This window comes from Lactuca sativa, chromosome 3 (genome assembly GCF_002870075.4).
Source record: "Lactuca sativa cultivar Salinas chromosome 3, Lsat_Salinas_v11, whole genome shotgun sequence".
Classification (NCBI taxonomy): domain Eukaryota; kingdom Viridiplantae; phylum Streptophyta; class Magnoliopsida; order Asterales; family Asteraceae; genus Lactuca; species Lactuca sativa.
The window spans coordinates 99,588,293-99,612,445 of NC_056625.2; the positions used below are offsets into that span (position 1 = coordinate 99,588,293).

General features: G+C 40.1%; 2 protein-coding genes across 3 annotated transcripts; both read right to left on the minus strand.

Moving 5' to 3' along the window:
* Window positions 1-16,544: 16,544 nt before the first annotated feature.
* LOC111918860 (protein GET1) lies at window positions 16,545-18,678 on the minus strand. Of its 2 annotated transcripts, none has more exons than XM_023914478.3 (7): window positions 18,462-18,678; window positions 17,797-17,876; window positions 17,600-17,670; window positions 17,435-17,499; window positions 17,263-17,344; window positions 16,900-16,952; window positions 16,545-16,813 (listed from the first exon to the last, which is right to left on the minus strand). In XM_023914478.3, the coding sequence occupies exons 1-7, from the start codon at window positions 18,567-18,569 to the stop codon at window positions 16,742-16,744; spliced, it is 531 nt and encodes a 176-aa protein (XP_023770246.1). In that variant the 5' UTR covers window positions 18,570-18,678; the 3' UTR covers window positions 16,545-16,741. The 2 variants fall into 2 exon arrangements, with proteins under 2 accessions (XP_023770246.1, XP_023770245.1); XM_023914477.3 differs by having other exon boundaries at window positions 17,435-17,505; window positions 18,462-18,675.
* A 3,385-nt stretch (window positions 18,679-22,063) lies between these two features.
* LOC111918861 (berberine bridge enzyme-like 21) lies at window positions 22,064-24,140 on the minus strand. Its single transcript, XM_023914480.3, has one exon. It carries the CDS (start codon window positions 23,957-23,959, stop codon window positions 22,316-22,318), a length of 1,644 nt encoding a protein of 547 aa, XP_023770248.1. The 5' UTR covers window positions 23,960-24,140; the 3' UTR covers window positions 22,064-22,315.
* Window positions 24,141-24,153: the final 13 nt, after the last annotated feature.

A 24,153-nucleotide genomic window follows, 5' to 3' on the forward strand; every position in this document is an offset into this window, starting at 1 on the left:
TATAAATCACATACTGGGCCTTGCCCACTGCATCGGACCGAGGTCCGGACTAACTGGGGCCTTGCCCCCTGCATCAGACCGAAGTCCGGAAACTGACTGGGACCTTGTCGCCTGCATCGGACCGAAGTTCGGACTAACTGGGGCCTTGCCCCTTGCATCGGACCGAAGTCTGGAAACTGACTGGTACCTTGTCCCATACATCGGACCGAAGTCCGGACTAACTGGGGCCTTGCCCCCTGCATCAGACCGAAGTCCGAAAACTGACTGGGACCTTGTCCCCTGCATCGGACCGAAGTCCGGACTAACTGCATCAGACTGAAGTCCGGAACTAACTGAACAAAGCATAAACATATCAACTAGCATGAACACACATATACCGCATACTGCATCAGGCCGTAGCCCGAAACACATAACACATAAATCTTGTCCGAGCCACGAAGGCATCAAACATACTAACTACTCCATCAGACCGAAGTCCGGAAACTACTGCTAGCTAAATGGGTCGACATTGTGGCCTTAGACCCGTTCCTACTGGAAGGAAAGTCACCTCGGAATGCTGACTGTTGAAAACTCGAGTGAAAGATCCTCGACTGCTGTCCCGGCTGCTCTCCGGCTATCATGACAAGTCAAACACTAAATCAAAGGGGAATCTTTCTATGGGTAAAATGACTATTTTACCCCTACTATGGTGCGGGTCATAACCAAGGCCCAAAACATTTAATTCTTCTAAGTCCATCAATGGCCCATAATCTGACTTTTGCTGGCCCACTAAGGCTCAAGGACCTATAGTCCAAACCATAGCCCACACCGAGGCCCAAATGCTCAAAACCCAACTCTGTTAAGTATGCTAGGCGTACTCCATTATACGCTAAGCGTACTGGCCTGCTAGCGAGTACGCGGGGCGTACCTTCACTTACACTCAATGTAACCATCCTGTTAAGCCACTTTTCCATTAAGTGCTTAATACCCCACTCTAGAGGCTACTAACTTAGATCAAGGTCCTTACTTATGTCTTAGTCCATAAAGTCACTAACTTGGTGACTTGCAATCCACCAAATACACTCAAACTCAAAAAGGTGACCATACATTTCTAAAACCAAGGCTAGATCTCATGCATGAGCTCTTTGGGACCATAAAGATCAGAACTTTACTGCTTATGGGACTCATATGACTCTAAGGGAGGCAACCCTGGTCTTAGAAACGAGCTTAAGTCATAAAGTCCCAATCTTGGGACCAAAAAGGTCCATAAACTTGTACTAAGGAGATCTAAGAGGTTAATCTTCAAGCTCAAGACTTTTTACCTTGCAGAGGTCTGAAATGAAGCACTTATCCCAGATCTACAAGCTCTAGCTTCAAAGGTTCCTCCTTGCCAACCTTTTTCTCTTTGCTTCCAAGCTTTAATCCACCAAAATGGGTTCTCCAAGGTCAAGATCTCATAAAATGAAGGTAGGGACGTTCTAGGGTTTCTTCTGAGGTTGGGGAGGCTGATATGGGGGATAGGATTGGAACCATAATGTCCTTTATATAGTGCTTAACCTAAAAATAGGGTTTTATGATCTTTAGCGTATGCTAGGCGTACCTCCACGTACGCTGGGCGTACGCCTTGAACACTCGCGACCAACTTGCCCCATTATGCTAGGCGTAACCCAGCTTACGCTGGGCGTACCCACGCGTGCCCCAATCATGCATGCATGGTCTTCCATGCAAACTTTTCTCTATAAGGGCCATTCTTGCCAAATCTTCAAAGTGTCATAACTCCTTCATTCTAGATTCGTCTCTGATGAACTTTATATCCACGGAAAGGTGGCGAGAAATCCTACGCTTCTAACAACACACTCCGGCCCAAAAACTTCACAAATAATACCTCTAAATTTAATAAAGGACTAAAACGCCCCTGGCCTTGGCCTCTGAAATTCCATAAATGAATATTTTAGAATAGGGCGTTACACTAGTAGATTTTAAAGATTTGATAAATATCATTATGAATAGTGGTTGTGATTATTGCATTCTCAAAATCGCAATATGATTACCACATCCCTTTTCATAGTTCAGATTGTGAAAAATGGCAAAAAATAGTTTGAACGTTTAACACTTATAACTATAAGTTTTGAAATGGTTCAAACACACACACATATATGCAATCTAATGATGGTGTATGAGCTTGAGAAGTCTAGATGGAGACTTAAGAAAGCTCACATATCAGAAATATGCACTTTAGTAAGAAAGTCGAAAAGTATTGATTTCTAGAAGTCCAGGTGATTTTTAAGATACATGTCAAAGCTAGTGGGAGCATAATTGTTATGCATATAGAAGCACAATTGTTATGATAGTGAGAGCATAAATGTTGTGATAACAAAAGTATAGTTGTTATGCTAAGTGTTGCCAGTTAGCAATACTATTCGTAGGAAACAAGGTTTTCAATTGCAAAGTTTGAGAATTGTTTCACTATGACAGGCCTTTGGGAGAAGGCACTCATTATGAATCAAGTCCCATATGCTTCAGATATAGGATTGATTGCATATGTTGTAATATTCACTTGTTCTGATATTTCCAAATGCCTAGGGCATTAAGAGGGAAAAAGGACTAGAACAAGATGTGACTAGAGTTGTTAAACAACTGTCAAGAATAGTCTAAGCTTTACCAAAAGATTGGTTGCTTTTAGACAGTTGGAAGTATAGTAATATTTGGATGGACCATATTGACATAATTCTGAGTAGAGGTGATTCTTGTCCAGAATCAATGGTCATATGAGAATATGGAAATGTTTTCATAATGGGAGTTGAGTATTTAAATATGATTTAGAAACCTTAATGCAAGGAAGGTGTTCAAGAATTATATCTTGAATTTGAAACTTCGTAACCATGAAACTGTTTTAAGTAACAAATTTTCAATGGAGTATTTTGTAATATCGTTGGCAAAGTCTTTGTGACTTTTAGGCCATGTCATCACAAAAGGATATTGCATGCAAGGTTAGACTCTAACACATTTAGTGATGAAAAGAATTTAGAATTCTTACTAGTTCTAATAAGAATTTGAAATTGTGAAATGAGCATCATTGGAATAATGTCCAATCGATCTATTCACAAAGGAAGGACCATAGAGAGACATAGTATGCATGTTTAGAACATGACATGACTGATGTTTAATTCAAGTGTTTAGTTGATTAATCAAAACATTATACAATTAATAAAGTCTAATTAATATGGTGATTAAATAATAAGTGTTTTATTTATATTCAATAGTTTTGAGACCATAGTTAATTAGGTTATTATTGTGTTTCACTTCGCATGTTTTACTTCCCGAATAATTGGAATATTCAAACATTCAAAATCGATCGTACTTTTGGAAGTAAGTAGTGAATTAAGGTTGTCATGAATTAGAATGTAGATTGTCTAAGGGGTTAGACATAACAATGGTTTGCTGTAGTATTCATGAGTACTTTTGAAATGAGGATTTAAGTATTGGATTAACCCGCGCTCAAAGAATTACTTCATGAATTTTATCACGAGTAATTTTGAGACGATAATATCTTATATTCTTGAAACCGAGATATATGAGTTGTTGTTTGCGAGTCAATTGTGCATTGATAATACGTAAATGCATTAGTCACTTGATGTTATAAACTGTATCGTTGTGCGTGATTTGATGAGTGAATAGTGCAAGCATATAAGTTGAAGTTTATCCGTTCCTTTTGCCCAAACGGGAAAAGTGATATCTGTGAGCCCCTCGATGATTTGATGATGACATCTAAAACAATTGGCCAAGCATGAACTGAATTGATGCGTTGAATTAGTAGTCTGATATCAGTCGTCATAAATCAGAAATCGGGAAACAAATATTGGATAGAGAGAATGATTATTGTAACGCCCCGTTCTAAAAGTAATTATTTATGGATTACCGAGATCAAGGGTAAGGGCGTTTTGGTCTTTTTGGGCATTGGGTTCATTCGAGAAGGTTCGGGTCGGGGTGTGTTGCCAGGAGCATAGGGCTTCTTGCCACCTTTTCGTGGATATAAATTCCATCGGGAACGGACTTAGAATAAAGGAGTTATGACACTTTGAAGTTAGTGTCAATAATGGTCCCAAAAGGAAATATTTGGCAAAGCGGTCCTAGGAATGCATGGAGTGCATGCGTGTAATTGGATGGGTACGCCCAATGTAAGCTAGGTTACGCCAACCGTAGAGTGGTTAAATGAACGCGGGTGTTGGGGGCGTACGCCCAATGTACAGGATGTGTAACATCCCAAAATTCAAGACTAAAAATTTCTTGTAATAAAACATTACTTAAAGCAAAGTTATCAATCCAAAACATAATCAGAGTATTAATTTCCAAAACACATATTCGTTATCAGAGTAAACATTCCCAGGCTGTCTAATCTACGGTGTGTGCCATGCGATCACCCCGAGCTCTTCCCTCCGCTACCGGAAGTACCTGAAACCAAAACTGAAAACCGTAAGCACGAAGCTTAGTGAGTTCCCCACCCTACCACATACCATGCATAACCACATACTGTACATATTGGGCCACGCCCGCTATCCTGGGCCTCGCCCCCTGCCTCGGGCCTCGCCCGCTACAATGGCCCCGCCGCTCCAGGCCCCGCCTGGCTTCGAGCCCCGCTCGGATACAGATCTGTCTCACTTAGGCCTCACCTATCATAGGGCCTCGCCCGCTAACATATAATAGCACATAAACATATCACATCACATAAGCTAAACACATACTAACGGATCTTGTCCTAAGGCCTCGCCTGTCTCTGGCCTCACCCTTGTCCTGCTACTGGTGAGTCATGGAACCCCGTCCATACTCCTGCTGATAGTGAGGTATGGGCCTAGCCCACCCTCACTCCCTCCCTAACTTGGGCCTCGCCCCTGATCTGCTGCTAATGAGATGTGGAACACCATCCACACTCTCTATTGGTGAGTTACGGGACCTCGCTCACACTCACCTCCCTACCAGGCACATACAAGTATCACACATGCAACAAGTATAAAACTATCACATAAACCATTCCTTGGGCATCCGCCCGCTATCATTGGACTTCGTCCTGAATATCATACTAGCATATTGTGCCTAGGGCTAACCCCCGGATCTTCTACTCATAACTATATGGGCCGGCATTGTGGCCGTAGACCCATTCACACAAAAGGGAAACTCACGTGCACTTGCTGATCTTGCTGAAAACCCTCTCTAGTTGCTGCCCGACAATTCTCTGAACTCCCTCTCCACTAGCTCCCCGAGCTTCAATAACAATGCAACACTTAGTCTAACTGTCCCCCGTAAGTCGACTAAATCAAATCTGATCAAAGTCAAAGTCCTGGTCAAGGTTAACCTTCCAGGTCAACCCTACTCGCCGAGTCAACCTACTGACTCGCCGAGTTCATATGCTCAGAGTCCTTCCATTCGCGACTCGACTCGCCGAGTCAGTCCATGACTCGTCGAGTCTACCGATTTCTGAGTCCTGACCTGACCAACTCACCGAGTCTCCACTCGACTCACTGATTCGAGTCTCAACTCGAAGGGTTTGGGGTTTCGCATCCTGACTCGCCGAGTCCAAGAACAGACTCTCCGAGTCCAAGGCAATCTTCATCCTACTCGACGAGTTGTTCATCCCACTCGTCGAGTTCCTCCTAATCTTCATGCTACTCGCCGATTCCACTCAAAGGACTCGCCGAATCCATTCAGATCTTCACACATGCAGAGGACCTTTGAGTCATGCATTGAATCCAAACTGTAGACCTACCCTTCTCAAGCCTATTCCTCACGTAAAGTTGCAAACTTTACGTGTAGAGAAGGAGATCTAGGCTAAATACACCATAAACTAGGGTTTAAGGCAAGGAGGCTCCATAATCAGCTCAAGGGCAGTTACTTTATGCTTCACAAGGCCAAAATGTGCTTAGATCCGAAGTAGCAACTTCAGATCTGGCTTCTAACTCAAATGGATAACTAATCATGGCTAAAAAGCCCCAAAACTCACAACTAGAATAGATCTAAATGAAGGAAACGACTTAGTACCTTCAATAACTCAGAAAGGTTCGACAAACTCCAGATCTAAGGCCAATCCTTGAAGCTTCAATGATTCCCCTCTTTCTTCTTCCTTCAAATCGTCCAAAAATGGCTTGGAAGCTTGAATGAGCAACAATGGGGCTTAGGGTTCGGTGTTCTAGGTGAAAGAGGCAGTAAAGGAACCCTAGGCGAGAGAATGATACGTTTAAATATTCTCCAAGTCCCGGATTTAGGGTTTTCCTCGTTCAGACCAGACTCGCCGTGTCTCCTTGGCCGACTCACCGAGTCGTTCACTTACTGCTTGACCTGGATCCCGCTCGGACTCGCCGAGTTCCTCCTTGGACTTGACGAGTCGTCCCTTAAACTTAGGGTTTCCTTTCCTTTCTTGGCCTTCCTGACTTTGGGTGTTACAACTCTCCCCCACTTAAACTAAACTTCGTCCTCGAAGTTTGCTATGGCCAGCTGCGTGCGATCTGCTTCCAAATACTCTACTAATTGATCCAACACCAGCTGCCTACCTTCGCTGGTATTTCGCCCGGTCATTCCGACTAACATTAATCCTTGCGGATAATAATCTCGGGTCAACCCTGACCCTGAACATTCTGGAAAGACAACTTACTCAACCGACAATCCTTCTGGTACTCACCGAGTACTGCACTGAACCCATAGGGGTTCACCCCTCCCTTCCTTGCGCGATTACCTTGCCTTCCCAAGGCGATACTCCATAACCAACTATTTCCTCTGGCACTGTAAAGGTCCTATCTTCACCAATTCCATTGCTCCCGCTACCTCCAATACGGTTCATTATCACCAGTATCCACTGGGCATTCCTAATTTGGTATCGAGCACCCCACGATCAACTAACTGAATTTCACCATAGACTGCTTACCAGCCTTGGTACTGACTGAAAATTTCTTCTATTCTTTATCTGCCTTCCGGATGAACTGAGACCACACTGGTCCCTACCAATCTATCAATATCTGGATTACCGGATCCCACCGGTCGCTAGTCCCAACACAACTCCTAGTCGCTCCCAACGACTTTCGAAGAAACTTCGACCACCTATAACTGCTCAATCTATTCTGCCATTCAGGCACTACAATCCTGGGATCCTCGATCCCCTATCTTGACACTAAGGTCCCTACCAGGTCCCACCTGTGCTGCTAAAACTCACGGGCCTCGCCCACGGGTCTCACCCGCCTCTATCCTTCTAGTCCCACTTGTCTAACCACTCTCGCTCGGGCCTCGCCCACGGGTCTCACCTAACCATACTACTGAGCAACCCTGCTCTCAGGTCTCACCTATATTGTTACTCTCATACGGGCCTCGCCCACGGGTCTCACCCAACTATATCCTGGAGCAGCCTCTCCCAAGGTCTCACCTTTCTAGGGCTATACAGGCAAACTCCCTACCATTCTCGTCCACTACCTATTCCTGATCCCTATCTGATCACTAGGAGATAAGGGCCTCGCCCCAACTCCGCCAACGAAGCTACTAAGGAATGCTATGGCTTATCCGCAGTCTTACATCACCTTCCATCACTAACTGCTAGTGGATGCTACAGTTGCCCCGTAGTCTTACAACACTTTCTACCACTGACCGCTAGTGAATGCTACGGCTGCCCCGTAGTCTTACGACACTTTCTACCACTGACCGCTAATATGAAAGCACCCTGTGCTATTAGTTCTCAAGATCCTCCTTCCGAATCACTCGAGTCCTACTGGCGATCCTCCAACCTGAATTCCCAACCATGTACTAACCATCCCATTACACGCACTAACTGATGGGGAGTTTCTCAAACTCCCAACCCTAAACTCCTCAATCCATCAACGTTGTACTACTTCTTTTCCTTCTCATAGATAACATACTCATTCTGGATCTGCGTGCTCTTACCCTTATACACTCGGAGGATTCTCCCCCACTTCAATCTTGCATACACCTCGCTACTCAATGCTCAAAAGAAAATCCCAATCCTTGCTACCATTCCATAATCAATCTGCTGAGGAACCCCAAGCTTACCATAACTAGGGATCTAACCAGTCCATTTCTATAACTATATGTTTCCGAACTAGCGAGACATACCAAGTCCCTCCCAGGCATGCTACAGTTACTGCATCCTAAGTAACCATCTCCAATAAAGCCCATCCCTTAACTACCATTCAAATATCCAAGGTATGCAGATGGCATATAACTCGATCACAATCAAGCCGCACAAAAATAAAATACTCATACCGATAATGATGCAGAACCATAACAATATAATCATGCACAAATAAAAGAACTGAAAACGGAAGTCGCATACCTGCAACGTCCGATGCTGCTCGTGTCTCCAAGGTAGTCATCTGAAAAGTCCTGCCTCCTACCGCAGGCGCCTCTTCTCGGCCCTGACGGCCGTCTGTGATCCTCAAACTGGCAGGGGCAGGTGCCATCACCCGTCCTGCTGAAAACAAACTGGGGCATTGTGCCTTCTTGTGGTCCCGTTGATTGCAGTGAAAACATATCAATTCGGATCCCTGAGTGGTGATAACAGTACAATCCTTGCTAAAATGACCAGTCTGACCGCACTTGAAGCAGCCAGACTCACCACCGCTTCCACTCCTGCACGCGCCCCCGTGCGCCCTGCCACACTTCCCGCACCGACTGCGGTCCTGATAATCCCTCGATCTCGAATCTGATCCCCTGGGCCTTTTACCCGAGCCTGCGGTTGCCTGAACCTCATCCGACTTCTTCTTTCGGATCTGCTCCAAATCAATCTCTCTCTAGCTCGTGCGATCATATCCTCCAACGTTTTGCAGATGGACCTGCTCACAAACTGCCTGATGTCATCCCTCAAAATCTCATGGTATCGGGCCTTCTTCATCTCCTCATCTGCGACATACTGCGGTACAAGAAGAGCCCTCTCCCTGAACTTAGCGGTGATCTCCACCACAGTCTCAGTGGTCTGCGTCAAATCCTGAAACTCCCGTGCCAACTGCTGCACCTCAATAATTGGCGAAAACTCCGCCCTGAACCTGGCCAAGAAATCGCTCCATGTCATCACGTCCAATGCGGAATCATCCCCCAAATCATGACCGATCTCCTCCGACCAATCCCTCGCTCTGTCCTTCAGAAGATAGGAAGCGAGTCTGACCTTGTCCCCCTCAGGACACCGGCTCATACGGAATGCGTTGGCAACATCAGCCAACCATCTGCTGCTAGCGATGGGGTCCCTAGCCCCATGATAATCTGGTGCCCCGCAAGCCCTGAACTCTCGAAATGTCAAGGTACGCGCTCCCATCAAAGCCATCATCTCCGTATGGAAGGCTCCCAGCCTCTCATCCAAAATCTCCAATATACCCTCCTTGACCGTGCCAAAGATCACAGGAGTCTGATCTAAAATACTGCGTGTAACCTCCACTGATATAACCTCCCTCATTCGCTCCTCGAGCTGCTCGGCTCCTGAACCCGAGCCTGATCCCTCTCCGGTGCCTGATCCGCCCGCTAGTCTCTCTCGCAACGTCACCATGCTAGAAATATACCACAACCACTATCAGAATACTTATAGCTGTTGCAAGACCAAACACACGCACTACCAGGTTCCCGGTCTTGTCTCGGCCTTTCCCGAATCGAGTACGGATCCTCTGCTTTCAGTAGTACGGGCCCATACTACCTTCCACATCTGTCCGTACCTTCCTCAGGAATTGCTTTGACTCCACCGGGTCCCTTATCCACTAATACTGCTCCCAGCACTATCTCATCCTAGGCTTACCCTAGGGAAACCTCTGACTCAACTCAAACCAGTCCTCAGCTGCTAAAGGCCTCCTTGTGATGCCAATTAGCCATTACCTGGATACCATCACATGTGACGAGGCTCAAATAATTATCTAGTAAAAGACTCATCCCTACAATGGTTGGACTCAAACAAGAGCTGCAAAATAGGGCCAAATCCAGCACTCTGAGATTATTCAACCCTGATCACATGTGACGTGATGTATCCACCTAATAGCTAACTCCCATCACTCGGAATCCCATATTGCACAAAGCAAGTAGCATTCAGACAAGGGGAAAATCTAACCACAACATACTCAAGCAATCATATCCACATAGCAAGAATCTGAACTAGCATGTAACACAAACTCATAAACTCAGGCATAACCTAAACAGGCTATCCTACTACTGTCTAATCAGCACTATCATGCAGCTCAAGGCACATATAATAGGCACATAAGGCATCCTCCCTAGATCCTTAGTCCTAATTTAGCATATTGCTCTACTAACTGATAATCATAACATAAACTTGTATGGGTATTTTAGGGTACTTACCTGAGCTCGGCTGATTGCATGCACCACACCCTTTTCTCTTATCAAAATTCTTTTCTTTCTGAATTCTTGTCGCTTTTCTAAAACTGTTTCATTTCTAAAACTCTTTTTACAAAACTTGTCCTTTCATTTTAAAAACTTTTAACCCAATCCCTTAGTTTGAGTTCAGACACACCCGGGGGTATGTCCGAATCCCTCAAACCAAGGCTCTGATACCAACTTGTAACATCCCAAAATTCAAGACTAAAAATTTCTTTTAATAAAACATTAATTAAAGCAAAGTTATCAATCCAAAACATAATCAGAGTATTAATTTCCAAAACACATATTCGTTATCAGAGTAAACATTCCCAGGCTGTCTAATTTATGGTGTGTGCCATGCGATCACCCCGAGCTCTTCCCTCCGCTATCGGAAGTACCTGAAACCAAAACTGAAAACCGTAAGCACGGAGCTTAGTGAGTTCCCCACCCTACCACATACCATGCATAACCACATACTGTACATATTGGGCCACGCCCGCTATCCTGGGCCTCGCCCCCTGCCTCGGGCCTCGCCCGCTACAACGGCCCCGTCGCTCCAGGCCCCGCCTGGCTTCGAGCCCCGCTCGAATACAGATCTATTTCACTTAGGCTTCGCCTGTCACATGGCCTCGCCCGCTAACATATAATAGCACATAAACATATCACATCACATAAGCTAAACACATACTAACAGATCTTGTCCTAAGGCCTCGCCTATCTCTGGGCCTCGCCCTTGTCCTGCTACTGGTGAGTCATGGAACCCCGTCCATACTCCTGCTGATAATGAGGTACGGGCCTAGCCCACCCTCACTCCCTCCCTAACTTGGGCCTCGCCCCTGATCTGCTGCTAATGAGATGTGGAACACCATCCACACTCTGCTATTGGTGAGTTACGGGACCTCGCCCACACTCACCTCCTTACCAGGCACATACAAGTATCACACATGCAACAAGTATAAAACTATCATATAAACCATTCATTGGGCAACCGCCCGCTATCATTGGACCTCGTCCTGAATATCATACTAGCATACTGTGCCTAGGGCTAACCCCCGGGTCTTCTACTCATAACTACATGGGCCGACATTGTGGCCGTAGACCCATTCACACAAAAGGGAAACTCACGTGCACTCGCTGATCTTGCTGAAAACCCTCTCTAGTTGCTGTTCAGCAATTCTCTGAACTCCCGCTCCACTAGCTCCCCGAGCTTCAATAACAATGCAACACTTAGTCTAACTGTCCCCCGGAAGTTGACTAAATCAAATCTGATCAAAGTCAAAGTCCTGGTCAAGGTCAACCCTACTCGGCGATTCAACCTACTGACTCGCTGAGTTCATATGCTCATAGTCCTTCCAATCGCTACTCGACTCGCCGAGTCAGTCCATGACTCGCCGAGTCTACCGATTTCCGAGTCCTGACCTGACCAACTCACCGAGTCTCCACTCGACTCACTGATTCGAGTCTCAACTTGAAGGGTTTGGGGTTTCGCGTCCAGACTCACCAAGTCCAAGAACAGACTCGCCGAGTCCAAGGCAATATTCATCCTACTCGACGAGTTGTTCATCCCACTCGTCGAGTTCCTCCTAATCTTCATGCTACTCGCCGAGTCCATTCAAAGGAATTGCCGAGTCCATTCAGATCTTCAAACATGCAGAGGACCTTTGAGTCATGCATGGACTCCAAATTGTAAATCTACCCTTCTCAAGCCTATTCCTCACGTAAAGTTGCAAACTTTACATGTAGAGAAGGAGATCTAGGCTAAATACACCATAAACTAGGGTTTAAGGCAAGGAGGCTCCATAATCAGCTCAAGGGCAGTTACTTTATGCTTCACAAGGCCAAAATGTGCTTAGATCCGAAGTAGCAACTTCAGATCGGGCTTCTAACTCAAATGGATAACTAATCATGGCTAAAAAGCCCCAAAACTCAAAACTAGAATAGATCTAAATGAAGGAAACGACTTAGTACCTTCAATAAATCAGAAAGGTTCCACAAACTCCAGATCTAAGGCCAATCCTTGAAACTTCAATGATTCCCCTCTTTCTTCTTCCTTCAAATCGTCCAAAAATGGCTTGGAAGCTTGAATGAGCAACAATGGGGCTTAGGGTTCGGTGTTCTGGGTGAAAGAGGCAGTAAAGGAACCCTAGGGGAGAGAATGAGACGTTTAAATAGGCTCCAAGTCCCGGATTTAGGGTTTTCCTCGTTCAGACCAGACTCACCGAGTCTCCTTGGCCGATTCACCGAGTCGGTCACTTACTCCTTGACCCGGATCCCGCTCGGACTCGCCGAGTTCCTCCTTGGACTCGATGAGTCGTCCCTTAAACTTAGGGTTTCCTTTCCTTTCTTGGCCTTCCTGACTTTGGGTGTTACAGGATGTACGCCCATCATACGTCCAATGTCCAGAAACCCTAATTTTGGGGCCAGCCACTATATAAGGAACATTATGGTTCCAACCCTAGCCTCCATATCTGCCCTCTTACTCTCAGAAACCCTAAGTAGCCGTTTTCTTCCCTTGTTGTGGATATTTGACCTTGGGGAGCTTGGTTTGGCAAAGGAGAGCCTAGAAGAAGAAATAAGAAGTTGTCAAAGAAGGAGTTGGGTGGTTGGAGCTCGTAGATCTGGAAAGGCATCATCTTTTGGAGCCCTTTTGAGGTATAAAGTCTCTTGCTTGACCTCTATTTTGTTTAGATCTTGGTGTTATGAAGTTTTGACACCATTTCTTGTCCCAAAAACCCCAAAGTGATGCATGATGCGAGTTGGTTGAGATTAGCTGTCCTTTCAGACCTTAGGAGAGGTCTTGAGTGAGAAAAATGAGGCCCCAATGGTTTTGGTTGTCTCATGTGTGATGTAGGTAGGTCTTAATGGATTAAGACCTTGAGTTAAGAGCTTTATGGACGTCCCAAGTAATAAAGTTTGAGACTTTATCAATCCTAGGCATGTTTGGTCCATGGATCTGAAGTTTGGGCTTAAGAGCTTAAGCCATTAAGAACTTAAGAGGAGTTTTAGATCAGCGCGCGTACGCCCCGCGTAAGCTGATGTACGCCCAGCGTAGTGGGTCTGTGTCCAGATTCCAGTCCGCGAGAATCGAAGTACGCCCAGCGTACCAAGAGGGGTACGCCCAACGTAGTCCCTCTGTTGGGTTTTCAATCTTGGGCCTTAAATGATTGGGCTCTTTATGGGCTAGTTGGGCTTGGTCCGTGACTGAAACTTATGGATGGAGTAATTTAGACCCAATAATTATTATGGACCTTGGATCTTTGCCCATTTGGTGAGGTGGGCCCAATTTAGTAAATTTGGCCAATATTGGGCTTTGCATGAGGATTTGGCTTTGGGTCTTGGCCTAATAAGAGGATGATGGACTTAATGAGTGTTATGGGCCCTTGGCCTAGAAAGTCATGATGGTTTCTAATGTGATGTTTTTCATATGATAGTTGGGATTTCCGGCGAGTCAGCAGTCAGAGATTTGTAGGATTCCGGCAGTTGCAAGGTGAGTTTTCCTCATTGTACTCAAGGGTCTAAGGCACCAAGGTTGGCCCTTTGAATTGTTATTAGAGCCTGTTATGTTATGTGATGATATGCTTACTAGTATCCTGGTAGATGAGATGGTGATATGAGAATATGCCTTGTTAGCTTAGTATCCTAGAGAAATGGATAATTGTATGATGGCTAGTTCTATTGGATCAGCACCCTGGTAGTTGGGTAGGGATTATTTATAGACCGGTAGTTGGTCTTGCACTATGTACGCTGGTAGGAGGTTACCTGCAGGTTATGTATGTTGAGCAGTAGCAGAGGGTATTCCATCCCGGTAGGATGATAGGGCCCTAATATGTTGGTTCTGTAGAGTGTTTTATGGATGCATGTTATGTGTGCATGTCTGCTAGTGTAGATTGGCATTCCAACCCGATGGTTGTGGGCCAGGAGTATTCCATCCAGGTAGGATGATTGGACTCATAGTAGTTTGGCATTCCAACCCGGTGGTTGAGGGGCCTAGGGTATTCCATCCCGAGGGATGATTAGACCCATAGTAGTAGTAGTAGTTACTGTATATATAGGAAGTGGGGCATTCCAACCCGATGGTTGTGGGCCAAGAGTATTCCATCCCGGTAGGATGATTGGACTCATAGTATGTTGGCATTCCAACCCGATGGTTGAGGGGCCTGGGGTATTCCATCTTAAGGGATGATTGGACCCATAGTAGCTATTGTTGTACGTATAGGTGTTTGGGCATTCCAACCCGATGGTTGTGGGTCGAGAGTATTCCATCCCGGTAGGATGATTGGACTCATGTTATGTAGGCATTCCAACCCGATGGTTGAGGGTCGGGGGGTATTCCAACCGGAAGGTTGATTGGACCCGAAGTGTGTTGTTCTTTTGTTGTATGCGTATGTTTATTGTGTATGGGTACTTTGGGGAAACTCACTAAGCTTTCGCGCTTACAGTTGTGGTTTATTGTTTCAGGTGCTTCGGGAGATCGTGGCAAGGCGAAGGCGTGATCATACCGCTCCTCATGTTTATGCTTTATGTGATATGGTTCTGGGGAAATACTCTGATGTTTAAACTATTTTGAAATCAAGATGTATGATCGTAACGGTTTTTGAAGGAAATAAAATGTTTTAATTTGGTTGAAATTTTTGGTCATTACAATTATAATCCATGTCTCATGTTCATACGATATCTTGTAGAACGGAGGAATATTTTGATCACTTATATAAGGACACGTTACTGGCTAGGTTAGAGTTCGACAACGACTTTTGGTAGCTATAATTTGCTAATCAGTTTTTGAAGTTATACTTGCAACTATAGTTATTAGACTTATCCAAGTGGGTGACTGTTGGATTGGATGTCTAAGCCCATAACTATAATTGGTATACTTGAATTGATAGTAGCACAGTCCTTTTGGGTTGCCTTCAAACCTGATAATTGAATATGATAGCTTTTAGAGAGAGAAGAATGATTTATTAATTTATTACTTAGTTAATAAATTAATTAGAAATCAAAATAAATGATTTATTAATGTATTATGAAAATAATATATTAATTAGAAATCATATTGTTTAATTAATATTTAATTAGAAATTAATTTGGAATTAATTTTGGGATTAAATGAATTGATTGAAACTGCAGGGACTAAAGGTGACAATGTTCAATAATTGAACATTGGGCAATTCTAGAACCTCCTTATAGTATGGGAAACAAAATCTAGAGTGCTCATAGGGTTTCCTTGGGATCTAAGGGTGCCTTGGATGCCTTAGGGAGGAAGTTAATGGATTATGGTTATCTTGGATACACATGCCTTATCTAATACCTTCCTAACACCTATATAAACCCTCCTTAGGGTTAGGTTTCGTCTATGCACTCCTCCAAAAGGCTTAGAACCGAAATTCTTCTTCCCTTCTCTCTCTCTAAAGTATTCCTTGGTTGCTTGAGTTTGTTTGTAAACCATTAGAGGCGCGACACTTGTGACACTTGCTACCAAAGGTCTTTCAAGCAAGGAATCAAGATTGTTTACACCAACAATCTTAAAGGTATGTTTCATAACCCTTTACTATGTGAATTTTGATTATACACTAGAGTTCTAGGGTTTATACGTTGAGTTCATAGTTTGCATGTTCAATTAGAAAAAACTTAGATCCAATCAATTTAGGGTTGCATGCACACATAAGATATGTTGTTATCCTCAAAACTCATCAATGTTTGGTATGTGGTACTTGGGTAACTCACTAAGCTTTGTCCTTACAGTTTGTGGTTTATGGTTTCAAGTAATTCCGGTTCGAAAGGGAAGGGTCCGGGTTGATCGCAACGCATGCACCCGTGTTTTACGCAATGTGATTTTGGGAATGAACTCTGATAATTGTTTTATTTGAAATGCTTTTCAATGTTTGGATGAAGTTACACTAGTGTTTCGACCTTTGATTTTTAGGCTGTTACAATATGAATTAAAACAAAGTCAAAAACTAAACATACAAATTAATACAAATTACCTTAAACCGTATAAAACATTCATATAATTTACTCTTTTTGAAATTTTTTTGGATTTCTGGTCTAGTTTTTGTAACCTTTGTTGTCCATATTCCAAATAAAACCATCGACAAAAACAGAAAATCTCAATTAAGAAGCAGAATTAGTTTATGAACCCTGAAAAACTAGATACATTCACGTACTAAGAAATGTAATTTACTCTTAAAAAGTTATCGAACCATATTTTATGAAAATTCTGATAATGATAGTACAAAACGTGAGTACAGAAATTTATTATGATTTGATCCGTCAATTGATTGGATTTTCATCATATAGTTATAGTACAGTTGGATGTTTACATAGACAAAGAAAAGACTAGTGAGATGAAAGTCGAACTCGAACACTAAAAATATTAAATATTAATTAATGCACAAACACAAAGAGCAAAATCCTATGCGATCTACTTCAATACTTTATTGCAAAGGTATTTGCCAACCCTCGTGGATAATATCAACCAAGGTATAACACCAACCTGCAAATGCAATCAATAATATATTAATAGTGGCATAAAAAAAAGAGGTAAATTTTAATTAAAAGGGAATTAATATCCTGATTTACCATTATTACATTGTTGCTAAAAGAGCCTCCAGTTTTCCAGGATAAAAACCTCCCTGTGCATTAAACAGTGATTAAATTTAAAGGTAAAAGTAAAAAAGAGAGTGCACTTTGTAATTATTTTGTCCCCATGTTATGTCTAAAGATTTTAAATTCAAGAAAAGTTGTATTCCTAAACAAGCCTCTTTTTTAAGTACTCTCACTTCAACCCAAAAATGTAACACTTATCTGTTTTAGGTCGTTATAAAATTTCCTTTTTTTGGTATATTACCCAAATCCAAATTTACCTTTTTACCCATTACCAATCATTACCTGATACTTGTAATTTTTAGCTTAACAGGAACTAAATAAAAAAAAAAGAATTACCAAAGGGCTGCACAAGTTCTTTGGATATGGAAGCCACAGGAATCCTCCAAAACCACATGATCATTGTAAGATATATGACAACCTGGCCAAGCAAGATAAGGGTATTTTTGGAATATTAAATATGCTAAACTTTGTATCTATAATATATAAATATTAAAACATGATCAATCACCTTTGAAATCATCAGAATTTTCTCGTACAAGCTGAATGAAACTTTTATCTCCTTGCTGGATGACTCTTGACCTGTATATCATGTAAAGTTTTTATGTTTTTTAATAGGAAAAAAATTAGTTTCTTAGAAGAAATAGACACCTAATACAAGTATTAAATATCATACTTTTTGCAAGCTCTTTTTCCTTAGCTGTTGCCATTCTCCTAAGCTTTGCAGATTGAGCAAACGTTGAAGGCCTACATTACATGATAAAAATCTTATTTGATGTTTGTTTGTTATGAATAATACATGACAAAAGTTGTGATGTGTAAATTCCAAATCAAACTTGTGTAGAAGTAACTATCAAGAACTTGTATGCTCACTCTGACAAAGCAGCTGCCTCCTTCAATAGTTGTTTGATTTCATCACGCAATTGGGCATCCTTTTTACTCATGGAAGCTTTCTGAAATACCACAAGATTATTAATTTTTTAACATACACCTTGTTAATATGCAACAGTTTACGTATAGTGCAATAGCTTCAGTAAAAGAAAAGCCCAAAATGGCATAATCCAATCATGAGTTTGTTTAAATTTAACAGCTTGTCCTTTTTAACCTAATTTTAGCTCAGAAAGATGTTTCGATTACCATTGACTAGCAGGTGATTAGAAACTTATCTACATGATCAACAATCAAGATGCTTTTTCCCCTTTACAAAATCCCCTAATTCATAGCATTTCAAAACCCTACTTAAATTTTATAATGCTGGCACAACAGGTTACATGATAGCAGCGATACAATCCCACGAACACTTCAATATGCAGGTGATTGCAACAGGAAAGCAATCAATTTAGACTCCGGAAATGGCGACCATTCCTCTTAAACCTAACAATTGACCTACATTACTGAATCGATAAATCAAGATTCACAAAGTTAACTCGACTCCCAATCGGAAATTATCGGTGGGGATAACTAGATATGGATGCAAATTAGGTAGTAAACAGTGAAATTGCAAACGACGTTTGAATGAAAGGGAATTGGAAAGTTACCGTCTTCATATGTGATAAGAACTTGTCAGATAACTGGAAAACAAAGACAATGATGAAGATGATTGGAGCCGCTAATGATTTGGTATGCTCTTCCAGGGTTTCTTCCATCCCTCACGCTTCTCCTGAATCCAATTCCAGAATCGATCGGAGAATTTTCTGCAATTCAGTTCTCTTTGAACTTCGAAAGAGTAATCTGCCTGTTCTTTTTTCCTTTTGATTGTTTTTACATTTTCGGTACCCTCACTTGATGTTTTATTTCATTCAGTCCCTGGACTTGTGTATCTTGAATCTTGATAGGGTTTGTAAAAAACCCAAATTACTACAAAATTGCATAATAAATAATTTATTACTGGGATAATGACTTGAAAAGGTAATGAATTTTCGAATTTGTTCACATTTAGTCATTGAATTTTTTTTTCATTATTTATTGTCACTAAACTATTGAAATTGTTCATATTTTACTCTTATGACTGGTAACAACCTGTCATAAGAGTAAAATGTGAACAATTTTAATAGTTCAATGACAAATAGATAATGAAAAAAAAAATTATGACTAAATGTAAACATATCCGAAAGTTCTTTTCCCTCTAGAAAAGTTCAATGACTAAATATGAACAAACTTCATTTTGTATTATGTTTTAACAAAAAAAAAATTTTGTTAAATTTTAGTAACATTTATTAATGAAGAAATCTATGAAATAAGAAAACAAAACCCCGAAAAATATATTAAAAAAACGAAAAACCAAACTGAAATAAAAAACCAATGTTTTTGTATTTTCCAAAATAAAAAATCAAAATTTCCAATCTGATTTTGGTTTTACAAAAAAATGAACCATTCTCACTTATAGCCAGTGTTCTAAAAGGCGCGCCATGGCGGGAGACGCGACGTCGCCGTTACGAAAAGTTTCATAACGTTGCTGTTAGGCGTGACGCGTGGCAATGCATGATATGGCGTGTCATGACGCGTTATGACGTGTTATGGCGCGTGTTTTTTCGTTTGAGACACATTTTTTGCTCTTTTTTATACCTTTTCTAGTCGGACATACAAGTATTGTGTTTTTTTATTAACTTTCTTTTATTAGTTGTTGATATAACACTTCTAAAAACTAGTTATATTTGATATAAATTTATATTTATGCGGTAATATACTTATAAATTAATACAAAATCGCCGCCTTATATCACGCCTTGAAAAATGCCATGGCTCGTCATAACTCGTTAAGCTTGAGGCTTGGCCTTGCCGCCACGCCACGCCTCACGCCTTTTAGAACCTTGCCTATAGCTATTAAGAAATTGTGTTTCATGGTAAGAAATTACGTTGTATTCTGAAGAAAAAAAAATTGAAAACCTTATTGTTTTTAAAATAGTTATTTAAATATGAATTGCTTTATCTAAAACCTTTTAATTATGAATGACTTTTTTGAAAGAAAAAAAAATAGCGCCATGTTAATTATTGAATATATAGCTATTTTTTTCTAAAAAAATATTTTTGTAAAGATAATATAGATGGGCGGTTTAGGTTCAATACTTCATAAAACATGTTCAAAGTTTTACTTAACTCTATATGTCTAGTTAAATAATCATAAATTTTAATAATTATTCAAATATTTTAAGATAATACTATCTCAAATATAAATCAATTGTCCGGATAAATTAAAAATGTCTAAATTTTAAACAACTTGACTTTCATTTTCGATATCTTCTTAATAGTAAATATATTAATATAATGTATGTCAATACATGGAGTATAAAAACATATATAATATATCAATGTATGTATGTATTCTTGTATAAACAATGTATATGGTTTAATGTATGTCAATTTATATGTTCATAATTTTATAACACAAAATTCATACATATAATATTAGGATAATTTTTATACATATAATATTGTATAGTTTTATAACATAAAACTTATACATATAATATTGGTTTCGTTTTTCATTTTTTTTATACCTTTTTCGTTTTTTTTAATTATTATTTCATAAATTTCTTCATCAACAAATATTGTTAAAATTTAACAAAAATACATAATTTGCTAAACCAAAATACAAGAAGAAAGTTTGTTTATATTTAGTCATTGAACTATTTTGAGAGGGAAACAAACTTTTGATTTTGTTTACATTTAGTCATTAAACTTTTTTTCATTATCTATTTATCACTAAACTATTGAAACTGTTCACATTTTATCCTTATGATCGGTTGTTATCGTTCATAAAGGTAAAATATGAACAATTTCAATAGTTTAGTGGCAAATATATAATGAAAAAAAGTTTAGTGACTAAATCTGAACAAAGTCGAAAGTTCATTACCCTTTCAAGTCATTATCCCATAATTTACTTGATGATTGTACAATAATTTTGCTAGCGTATGCTCAATCTACCATTTTAATATGTAATTTGTCGAACCAACCCTTAATAGCAAGGTTCAAGGATTGAAGTACAACTAAATCATGAAAGACGTTAATTTCATTTATAAATAATTTTTTTAGAACAACTAAATTTCATATTTATATTTTACTCCTAAATCTAATATCGCTATGGCACATGTTTGGTTCTTTTATATGAGTTGTCGTTTTATATACAACTAGGTGTGAGACCCATGTATTATATGAGTTTATTTTTAAAAAAATATAAAATTTTAAGAATTTGAAAATTTTGAATTTATAAGAAAAATGAGGAATCTTTTGAATTATTAAAATTAAAGAGGCTTTAATGTATTAGATACATTACATATATAAACAATTTCTAATAAATACCCTACATATATATTACCTTACATATTAAATATGAAATTTTAATTTAATAAAATGAAAAATACAATAAAATGACAAGTGGAAAATAGAAAATTTAAAAATGTTAGAAAATGTCATGTGTCCAAATGAAAAAGAAGAAGACATGTGGCAAAAAAAACCTTCATTTATTATAGTAGATTACCTTACATATTAAATATGGAATTTTAATTTAATAAAATGAAAAATACAATAAAATGACAAATGGAAAATAGAAAATTTAAAAATGTTAGAAAATGTCATGTGTCCAGATGAAAGAGAAGAAAACATGTGTCAAAAAAACCTTCATTTATTATAGTAGATATTTCTCAACATTTACTTGTATATTATGCTTATCCTTCACCAAAAAAGAACTTTTGTACAGCTAACTTATCAAATACAAATATAGGTCTAGTTTGTAACAAAAGATATGATAGACCTAATCTGTATTGAGAAACGAGGGTGTTGCATCACATATTTCGTTTTTAATCAACAAGCACTTCACTTTTTTCAATATAAACAATGTATCTTAGTTTCTTACCTATAATATCAACACGCTACCAAAGGGCTTATAGTTTAGCGGTATCCGGTGTTGCCCTTTCTCCTTGAGGTTGAGGGTTCAAGTCCCGTCGTGGACATAGATAGATTTAAAGTGTATTTTAGGAGTAGATTAAATTTGTTGTTTCAAAAAAATAATAATATCAACACACTTATATTTCTTTACACATAATGTCATTTTGCTTAATTTTTTACCAATAAAACAATAAGTTACACATAATAACAACGTATTTATATTTCTTTATACATAATAACAATTTACATACAAATTTTTTAGTGATCATAACAAAGAAAACATATTTCTCATATTAGTAATGAAATAGTAATGAAATGTAATTGCTATCTATCATGGGTAAAAATACTGGTCCTTCTCATTATACAAACAACAAAATTTTATTGTTATTATCCTTAAAAAGCCTAAATACGTATCTTTTGTAGATAAAATAATCCCACATTTCTCATCTTAATAGTACGAAAAAGAATCATTCATATTGCCCTTAAATCTCAATATGCACCAACCAAGGTCACCTAAACATCCTTCTATATCTACTATCGAATCGAGGTGGAATGCTCTGTTCATCTGTGAAGAAGATTCCTGGATCAACCATCGTCTTTACTTTCACCAATCGATCAAAATTGCCCTTGAAATACTTTTCTCCATAAACTTTCCCTTCCGAGTAGCTATTGTTCCCAACACTGCTAACACCAATGTCAAGATCCCGGTAGTTAAGATACGCTCCTCTCGGATCCTTAGACACAAATGGAGTCATGAAATCATAAAGAACTCTCGTCTGATTAACATAGTAAGCCGCTAATTCACTCCCTTCTTCATGCCAATTCACACTATAATGTATTTTAAAAATATTCCCAGCTCGATGCGGGAATGGAGTCTCCCAATCCGGGATCTCACTCATTCTTCCACCATATGGGTTGAACGCAAGTCCAACGACGCGTAATTCCATCATTTTCCGGAGTAAAGATTCCATTCCATCTTTAGGAATCGGTATCTGTAGGAAATCCGACTTCCGCTTTGCATATTGTGACTTGAAAAGACTCCGGTCTAGCAAAACCTCCACCGGTGCTTTATCGGTGCTTGACCAGAAAAGCTCCGATTCAATCCAACTCATTTCCTTGCAATCGTCTTTTTGTATACCCAATTCGGGAAATCCTTTGTTCATAACGGAAACAAGTCGATCGGAATCTCCTAGAAAAAACCCAGTAAACTCCGCCTCAATCGTCTTCTTGGCGTTATCTGGTTTTATATATAACCTAATGAAAAGATCTCGATCAATCTTGTCAGCTACATACTGCCACCTGTTAACGATATCAATACCCTTTTCTTCCGACGACTTTGATACTCGGAAAACGGTGACAGTTTCCGGAACTCCGACGAGTCGTAGTTTATACGACAGTATGACTCCAAAGCTTGCGCCACCTCCTCCTCGTATAGCCCAAAAAAGATCTTCCCCCATTGATTTTCTATCCAAAACTCTACCATTAACATCAACTATCATCGCATCGACAATATTATCCACTGTAAGTCCGTATTTTCGCATCAAAACTCCATATCCACCTCCGCTTATATGCCCGCCGATTCCTACAGTCGAGCAAACTCCGGCGGGGAAGGCGTGGACTTTACTTTTCTCCCATATTCTGTAATAAAGCTCTCCAATGGTGGCGCCGACTTCAACTATGGCGGTTTCTTCTGTGATATTGACATCGATTGTTCTGAGATTAGACATGTCGAGTAAAAGAAAGTGGCGAGTGTAGGAGACGTAAGAGAGTCCTTCGAAATCATGGCCACCACTTCGGATTCTGAGGTTTATCGATAGGTTTTTGGAGCAAAAGATTGTGGATTGGACATGGGTTTGGTGTAATGGGGTGACGATGATTATGGGTTTGGGTGTAGTTGATGTATTGAACCTTTTGTTTCTGATGTAGGCTTGTAAGGTTGATGTATATGAAGAATTGTTTGGGTTGTAGAGTATTGATGAGACGCGATCAGATGAGTTTCTGTGGGACATACATTTGAGAAAGGTCTCGTAGAATGAACCTGAATGATCACCCGCCACTGATGTAAAAGACTGGAAAACAAACGACGTCGTCAAGGGTAGTAATAGCAGAAGTGTATGGTGACAACTCTTCATTTCTTTCATCATTTCTTTCATTTCATGTATTAATCCGATACCAAATGGAAGTTTATAAAGATACAATGGTATATAATTAGGTCAAAAGATAAGATATATATGTCTTAATCTCTGTTAACTTTGGCTTATATGAAACATTGTTGGTTCATAGCATAGGTATTATCAATGCAGTCTAATTCGAAACTGGATGACCGAAAAAGAATCTGATTAACCGG